Consider the following 9150-nt stretch of genomic DNA (forward strand, 5'->3'; position numbering starts at 1 on the left):
AGCTTTTGCGTACCTGACGGACAGAGGGCCCACCAAGATCCCTGTGACTAGGACAGGCCCACCCATTCCATGACAGGAGCTCTGTACTACCCACAGGCCACAATTCCCTCATCCAGGAAATCTGATGGGTGAGTTTATGCTGCTGAACAGCAAATCAAACTTACATTTTAATTTTAAAAAATGAAATTTAAGAACCACTGACTAAGTCACTCAAGGCGTCTCAGCACTGCGAGCCAGTATCCTTCTTGTGATGGGAGCCATCCCTGGCCGACACCTGCTTATGCCAGCATCCACCAGACCCTGGAACACATCGCTCCTGCTGAGGACCACTGTTCTCGGCGTGCACAGACAAAGGCTTGCACAGTGTTTGGAGTTTAGCCCACATGAGCCTGCCATGGACACTCTGCTGCTCTAGGTCTCAGGACCCACTGGCCCAGAAGGAGCAGGACTCTCGCCTGCAAGCAGGCTGAGCTCAGCATTGGGAGTTCCAGGGCTTTGTACTCCTCCTCCTGGGGGACAGCCACAAAGGACAAACCACAGTGCAGACCATCGGGTGGGTACAGAGCAGGCCTCTTCAGTGTACACAGGGCCGCCATGCCTCTCCCTGCCTGACCTCCACCCAGGCTGCCTCCAGGTGGACTGCCTCCTCCTACCTGGCCTCCATCCCAACCACTTCCTTTTAAGTCCCTCATGTGACCTTCCTGATAGTAGGAAAAGCCTTAGAAGGCAGAGGTGACACTTCACAGGCACTTCCACACAATTACCACCATTCCTTTTCACAGAGGTAGTACTGTTTACTCCTGGAGGTGCTGCACGTGTGCCCCATCCATGTTCTGGGCAGCACAGCACTAACGGCTGCCCCATCAGTCTTCCAGCTCTGAAGTCGTCTGCCAGAAAGTGGCCCATGCCCAAAGGCTTTCAACTTTAGGCACCTCCTCAACACCCACTCTTCAGAACAAGTCATTCCTAGGGCTTCTTTCTTTCTCCATATTCTGGCACAGGGCCATCTTTATCCCAGTGCCACATGAAACACTACCCAGCCCAGTCCTAGGTTGCTGGGAAACCACTGTGGGCTGCAAGTGCTGGCACTCCTGGCTTGATGGCCCAGATTACGGAGAAGCAGTGCTTGGGACGGCATGCAGCCCAGTAGCCACTTCTCTGTGCTTACACACCTGCGCCAGAGGGAATAATGGATTGTGCTGGACTTCAGGAAAGACTTCCTGATTATTAGACCAGTCACCGAGGGAAGCCCAAGGAGCTCTGTTCTCAGAAGGGTACACGGTCCCAGTCCAGCACGAATGTCATCTGGCTCCTTCTACACTGTCACATCGAGATTAAATGGGACAACCCAAACCAACTACAGCTGGGAACTAAGGCAGCCCTCAAAAGCCAGCATTTGAAGCCACCTGTCCCCTACGCATGCCTGCAGGTCCATAGCTTGTATGAGTCCCTGCTGAGACTGAGGACTTTACCCTCCTATCAGCCCGGACCAGAAACAACTTCCTCTTACCACAACCCTGAAAAAGACACCTCCTCCAATCCAAGGTCTAGACTAGTGATGGCAAACCTTTTAGGGACGACTGCCCAACTGCAACCCAAAACCCACTTATTTAGTGGCAAGAGCCAACACTGCAATTAAACCTGAATACTGAGGTTTTAGTTTAGAAAACTAAACTCACACATTAAAATCTTTTGTCTTAAAGGAAAATAACACATGGGCTATAGATTAGCCACCACTGGTCTAGGCTATCACCAGGGTTTAGGGGTTCAGAACCACCTCCATGGGGGGCACCAGTACCTAATACTCTATACTCTCAAATAGAAGCCTGAGCATTCACACACGCTACTTATGACACACAGCGGAGGAACTTGGCCAAGGTAGGCCCAGGGAGCAAGCAAGGAGAATACTCACCATCTCATCCAGGGCGTATCGCAAGAGGCCATGCTCATAAAGGATGAAGAACCGTCGCTGCCATTTCTGCAATGAAGAATAGAGTCAATGGTTAGGGAAGGCTCCTGGGGGTCCTGGCTGGCTGGGCCCCCCATATCTGACAAACCTGTATGTTAGGAACACTGGCTTTACTGCACGTTTCTGGGATAGGCAGCAGGAAAAGATAGCCCTGAGCCTAAGCACAGTGATTCATTAGCCAGACTGGGGCCGGGAGAGGGGCCCAAATCACACAAGTGATTTGTCATTCCACGTGAGTTACTGGGGTTTAACAAGAAGCCTCTTTTTAAAATTTGGAAACTCCTGAACTACATGTGGTCACCTTTCTGCATTCCTTATGGCAGCTGGCATAGACCTATCACATGATGCACACTGACATTTATTAGATGAATGATCTGACATGATCTGGAATAACCTGAGGATACCAAGGCACTGATTCATCATTTCTAAAAAAAAACTGAGAAAACTACTGTAAAAGGGGTTGTTCTGATTATCCACTGGGAGACAAGACAAAGGCAACCAGGCTCTAGAATTCAGGGGAAGTGAAGTAACAAAAATCGAAAAGAGAAGAGGACAGGCACCAGTGGAAAAAACAAATAACCCCAATGCAGGGTGCGACCACCTGCAAAGACACTTCCCTCTCTCTACCTAAAGGCCAGGCCACTGGGGTGCCACCAGCTATTAAATGCCACTGACAGCTGGAGTGAAAAGGACTCCAAGAGTAGGTGTCTTCTTTCTGTGTGAAGAAAAGCCTTGTCCATAAGAGGTTGTTGGCCTAAGTCATGATTTATAGGCGCAGCTCTTGAACCCCAAGATCATAAGAAGGATCCAGAATCTATGCCCAGCATTTCAAAAACCCAACATCATACAGATATTCACTGTCAATAAAACCCATAGAACCAACCACATCTCTTTGCTGCGAGTCAGACTTTTGTCATTTGTAGTAATGATCTTCCTTATCAGAAGCTAGGAACGGCAACTCTGTACAGCCTTAACAGAAAACAGCAAGGTGGCCACATCTCTGGAAAGTGTAATTTCACAGGACCTATTGTCTGGAGCTCTCCCACCGGGGAAGCAGCAAGAACAGGGCTTTAAAGGGCCTTGCTTGCAAAGAAGACCTGAAGAGACTGCTTCCGGGGGGATGGATGTTCTGGGGAGGCTGCCCGGATATACTTCCCAGAAATATTTCCAAGGACCCTATGTGCGGTCTTTGAAATCAAAGACCAGAGATATAATGCCAGGTCTGTCAGGCCAGAGGACCAGGCCCAAGCACCCTGGATGGGGCTGAGCAGCAGGTACCAGGAAGAAGGGGAAGGAGCTCTAGGGGCACGAGGTGGGAAAGGAGCAGAGCTGGAGCAGCTTGCACCTATCAGAAAATGAATGAAAAAGGAAGGATGATTTTTAACTGAGGCCCAACCCAAATGGGCTTGCTGGCAGAGGGACAAGCCACCGGCCAGGACAGTGCTACTGAACCATCTTGCTGCGGCAGCGACCCACCTCAGCAAGGGTGCCCAGGGAAGGGGAGCATGGAATGTTGAGCAGGAGCTGACCCCAGGCCTCCAGGCCCTCATCCTTTCACTAGTGCTCAAGTGTGAGCCCTGGGCTTGGGAGAGAACTGTGGGAAGCAGGGCCTTGGCACTGAAGGGACTAGAAGCCAAAAACAGCACAGTGCAAAAGAGGGCTCGGCTGCTCTTCTGCCTTTTCCACTTAACTGTGTTCAGAATCAGGCTGACCCACAAGACAGGCAGCACCCACATGAGAGCACTTCCTTTTGAGGGGAGGACTTTGTGCAAGGATATAACTGAGACTTTTTGGTGGGACCTATGAGTCTCACAAATTGGGGATGGGGTCCCTGCTGATTCCTGCTATATGGGTCTGCTGTTCAAGTTCCAGCTCCCTCACCCAGTCGGCGGGTGTGCACTCAAATGGGCCCTTCTCTGCCTGGTTCCCCTCCCCTGGAGATTTACTCCGGTGCCCTTACCCGAGACCGGTGCACTGGGTTGTCAAAGTCGGTCCCATCTGGAGCCAGGAGCAGCCAGCCACCATAAATAGGTTTGGCCTAGAGGAGAAAAGGGGTAAGAGGTCATGAGCAGCCTTGACTAACATGAGAGAACAAGTCAAGTCGACAAGCAAGAGGTCACCTGCCTCCTACTCCCCAGCTAGGCTCCAAGGTGGTTACTTGTGAGTACAATGCAGGGGGCGGGGGGTGTCCCACAGCATCTGGTATGGAGAGGAACACAAAACTCTGCCAGAGTCCGAAACACCCTTGACTGGATCCCTGGAGACACAAGCTACTTCCCTCCCACTCCTGATGAACACACCAGGACCAGGGAAAATGACATTTTAGCCAATGAATACGTGAGTGCTGGCATGTGCTGGGCACCAGGAACATAATGTGAAAGACACAACCCGAAGCCCTCCTCCTAAAAGCACGGTCAGAGCTAGGGGAAACATACCGCTGATCAAAGCCCACAGCTGCCAAAGACGCATCAGCTACCAGCTGTGCAGCCAAGGACAGGAAACTCTGAGTTTTAGGTCTTTCATTTGAAAGGTAGGGGAGTTGAGAGTTTCATCTATTGCCCATGAAATGTATATGAGGATGGATAAAATGAAACGCAAATAAAACCCTGCACAAGGAGACAAAATGATGCAGTCAGTGTTGGAAAACAGCCAAGTACTTCTTTAAATGCAGAACTACCATTAGCCCGCACAATTCCACTTTCAGGTGTATAATCTAAGAAAACAGGTGCTCAAATAAAAACCTGTACCCAAATGGTCCTTTTTTTTGGTATCAGGAATCGAACCCAGGGCCTCACTCGTACTTGCCAGGCAGGCGCTGTGCTGCTGAGCTACATCTCCAGCCCCAATCACTCTCGACAGCACTGTTCACAACCACTAAAAGACGGTGGCAACCTAAACGCCCACCAACAGAGGAACAGATGAGCAAGACGTGGTCTGTCCACTCAGCAGAACATTAACCATAGAAAGGAATGAGGAGCGGATGCATTCTATAGCATGCATGAACCTTGAAAGCATTAGCTAATTGAAGAAGCCACAGAAAAACCTCTCATACTGTAGAATTCCGCTTGTGTAAAAGATCTAGAAGAGGCAAACCCATAGATCAGAAAGCATGCTGGTGGATCCCAGGAGCAGAAGGTAGGGGTGAAGAGTGTCTGCTAACAAGTACGGGGTTTCTCTGGGGAGTGATACAAATGTTCTAGAATGGGACAGTGGAGATGTTACACAATACTGTGAATATTCAAAAAAAACCACTGAACTATACATTTTAAAGGGATGAAATCTACAGTATGTGAGTTATATTTCAATAAAATTATATCTCAATTGAATTATATCTCAGTAAAAACTCAATAAACGTATAAGGAAAAAACAATACTGAGCAGTGTCTGGCCTAGAAAATCTCAATATGTGTGGAGCACTCTTATACTTTTGCTGTCCTCAGAGTTCCTACTTCCTAAGGCCCTGGCAGTGAGAGCTCAGCTGAGTTAGAAAAACGGTACAGACACGAAGACTTCATCTCCCTTTCCGGCCATACAAGCTGGCAAAAAGGGGATGGAGAAGGTACAGCCAGGCCAATGTATCTACCACGGTTTGGAGGGCAGCAACACAAAAGAAAGCTGGAAGGCCTGGCTGATGTTTACCCAAACTTCTCTGGTTAAGCCTTAGGGGTCCGCTTAATACGCTATTTATTTAACTCTCCAAACTGGGAGGTCCCAACACAACACCTCATTCAGCTATGATCTGTGACTCGAAGAGGGTAGGTTTTCTGCTGCAAGTCACAAAGCCTCCAGGCTGGACCAACAACCCTTTTCTTCTTTCTGCAGGGTCCTGGAGGCCTCTGGGAACACCAAGTTTCCCTGTCAGCAGACTGGGTAAGTGGGGCTGTGCACAATGTCTGGCCTATAAAATGGCAGTAAATGTTCAGCATTACTCCATACTGTTTGCCATTCAAAGAATCCTTTACTCCCAAGGAGGTAGGGGTGGGCTGCAGGAAGAACGAGTCTTGCTTTGATGAAATACAGGAGTAGGTACTACAGAGCCGGGCATTAGGTGGACAGAGCCCAGGTGGGCTGAGTGGTTCACGGAACGAACCCCTACCCAGGAAGGCAGGAGCAAAGCTTAGAGATCATTTCTTCTGAGAACACAGTGGGGCCTGGCTAACCCCCAGGAGGGTGGGCCTGCTCACACCCTCCTCGCACCACTGCAGGCACACAGCCTCACGACCCTGCAGAAGTCCACCCACGGCCTGGAAAAGCTGGAACCAGCCACACAACTCCGCGTGTGTATCCAGACCCACTGAGCCTGTGTGGCTCCTCAGCCAGCCCACAGGCGCCCACGTGCAAGGTCCGCAGGACAGATCAGAAGCATCTCTCCATCTCTATTTGGTTCGACAATGCACCACTTTCCTGGCCTCTGCTGCAAGGCTCTGGGGTGACATCACATCCTCAGCTTACTATATCTGGTATTTCCCCAAATGGACAGCAGGGAGCTAAGAGACGAGCCCAAGTTCCCTCAGGAGCCGGGCTGGTGGTGCACACCTGTAAGCTCAGCACTCAGAAGGCTGACCCCGAAAAACTGCTGTGAGTTCCAGCCCAGCCTGGACTACACAGCAACACCCTGTCTCAAAAAAAAAAAGCCTCATTTCCAAGTTTCCTCAGAACCCAGGCCACACTCTCAACCCAGCCATATCCTCTCTGGCATTATTATTCACTCAGTTAATGCCTGCTCAGGCCTAGTGGCGAAGTCCTGGGCACTGCACACCAGGTACCCTGCCAGCAACGCCAATCACAGATCCTGATACGCATCACAGTAAAGGGACATGAGTGACAGCCAGGTGAAGGGAGCGTGGGCAAGAAGTCAGGACTCGGGAGGAAGAGCTGCCGGGCAGGAGGCGCACTCTCAAAAGCACTGACCAGGGAGACACACGCAGCACAGTGGCTGGCTCGGGCTGAGGGCCTTGGGAGTGACAGTTAAGGGCGCAGGGTTTCTTCTGGAGATGGCGACACGTTCTAGAAACAACAGTGTTACTGGCTGCACCTCACTGGGAATATATACGAAAGTCACTGTACTGTGGGCTTTAAATGTGTCACTTATATGGTATGCAATTTGTCCCCATACAGCTGTTTCAAAAAACCGTTTACCAAAGTCACGCCAGGCAGCGGGGAAGAAAGACACAGAGAAGCACTCATGGGTTCTCCGCCCACAAGCAGTGACGTGAGTGGGGCCCCTCTCCCGAGCCCAAGTGAGTACTCCGGTCAGGGTAGGGAAACCCCATTCCAAGATAGGGGTTACAGAGGTTGCAAAGTCAAAGGCTGGACCCCTGACTTGCCGGAAGGAGTGGAGAGGGCCAGACAGGCCGAGGCCCAGGAGGCCCACACGGGGCGAGCTGGGGGCCGGGAGGACCCCTAGAGCAGTGGTGAACCTGTGGCCTGCGTGCCATAGCAGGCTGTTTGTTATCTCTGAGAGCTCACCATCACTGTCCTAGAGGCAGTCATGGAGGTCTGCTCTGGGGCCTGCAGTTAGACAGCCCTGTGGTGCAGCTTCAGGCCCACAGAAAGACAAGGGAGGGGCAGTGAGCATGCGGGAGGTGAGCCCCACTGCCCACACACAGGTCTAGGTGGGGAGCACTCCCAGCTGCGGCCGTGACTAGGGACCCTCTTCACTCCTTAGCATCTCCCGAGAACAACCAGACTGTTCCCCGTCCACCAGGCGAAGCGCCCAGCACCAGGACCCACTTACTGGCACATTCCAGTGGCTCTTTCCCTCCCCATAACCCTGCCAAGTGGCCGGCTGCTGTCTTGCCAATTCTCCCTGCCACCCCTCTACCTGCAATCCCACTCATGTGGCAAGGGCCCAAGTCCCTTCCTTCAGGGGCTGTCCGATGTCAGCATGAGGTGAATCAGCTCAGCGCTACAACAATGACGTATGTCCAAAGGGACGTGTACCGATCATTTTGTTGTGAAATCACGTTGCTATGACCCCTCCACCCCGCCCACTCTGCTGCAGAATGGTTCAGGAAGGCAGGGATGCCCTAGCTGCACCCTCCATCCCAAGGCAGGTTTACGGAAGGGAGGGGAGAGGATGGACGGGGAAGGGGGGAAAGGAGGGGCAGCAGGGGAAAGGCCGTCAGCTGCAGCACGCCGTCAGCCCTGCTTGCCAGCTACTACCTCTCTTGAGCTTCCTTCCCCTCAGAGAGCCTGCAGAGCTGACCTGGCTACCTTTTGTCTCCAGGCGTGGAAACGCCTGCTAGAAGGAACTGCTGCTCTGCCACTCTCTAAAGATGCTGTGCCCACCCACTGCCACAGAAGGGCCACCATGTCCGTCCAGAGGCCCGAACAGTGCCGAGACGGCACACGGGACGCGGCCAGTGGAGAGCACTCTGGGCAGAGTGGCGGGCTCAGTTCTGCTATTTTTCGGCCGAGTGTTTGAAGGAGGCAAGAGAAGCAGGTGCCTGCTGTTCACAGTGGGACCCCAGCAGGCTGCAAGGACCCACGGGAGGACAGCACTGAGCTGTGAGTTGTTTCGGGCAGCCTTTCTCACACAGGCCCTCCACGGGAGGAACATCACTCCAGCCCCACAGAAAAGCCACCATAAGCCCGGAGTGACTTCCTTCGCAGAGCAACCTCCCTTCCCTTGTGACCTGCAGACACCGGAGGGAGCCCCCTGGGCTAGTCTCTGATGGGGATATTGAGGGTCTGGGTATATTCTTCAACACAAAACCCTTTCAAAACCAGAGACTTGTCATAGTAACTAAATCTTGGGAGCAACCTACATATCCCTCAACAGGTGAGTGGACAGAGAAAATGTGGCATTTATACATAAGGGAGTACTACTCTGCCATAAAGAAGGATAAATTTGGGTCACCTGTAGGAAAATGGGTGCACCTTGAGACTGAAGGGGTCCAAGAGATATAGGGAGGAAGAGGGAGGAGAGAGGGTTAAAAAAGAATTTAAAATGTCGTGTATATGTACCAAATCCCCATGATAAATGTAATCATGCATCACAAACATGTACCAATAAAATATTTAAAAAACAGAGACTTGAAACTTCCCCTTCCTGGGCTGGGGATATAGCTCAGCGGCATAAGCACCTGCCTTGCAAGTGCAAGGCCGAGTTCAATTCCTAGTACCAGAAAGAAAGAAAGAAAGAAAGAAAAGAAAGAAAAGAAAGAAAAGAAAGAAAAG

The 9150-nt window shown here is 51.4% G+C and overlaps 1 protein-coding gene across 3 annotated transcripts in view; it reads right to left on the reverse strand.

Moving 5' to 3' along the window:
• Mprip (myosin phosphatase Rho interacting protein) overlaps positions 1-9150 on the reverse strand; it is a gene marked incomplete at its 5' end in the record, with an annotated part of 133514 nt that overhangs the window by 96095 nt on the left and 28269 nt on the right. For all 3 annotated transcript variants that reach the window (XM_013509621.1, XM_013509622.1, XM_005413979.2), the window contains 2 exon segments: positions 1913-1978; positions 3930-4007. In XM_013509621.1, the coding sequence (XP_013365075.1) occupies positions 1913-1978; positions 3930-4007 (144 nt within the window).

The sequence above is a fragment of the Chinchilla lanigera genome, unplaced genomic scaffold (assembly GCF_000276665.1).
Source record: "Chinchilla lanigera isolate Chin_1 unplaced genomic scaffold, ChiLan1.0 scaffold00176, whole genome shotgun sequence".
In the NCBI taxonomy this organism is placed as follows: Eukaryota; Metazoa; Chordata; class Mammalia; order Rodentia; family Chinchillidae; genus Chinchilla; species Chinchilla lanigera.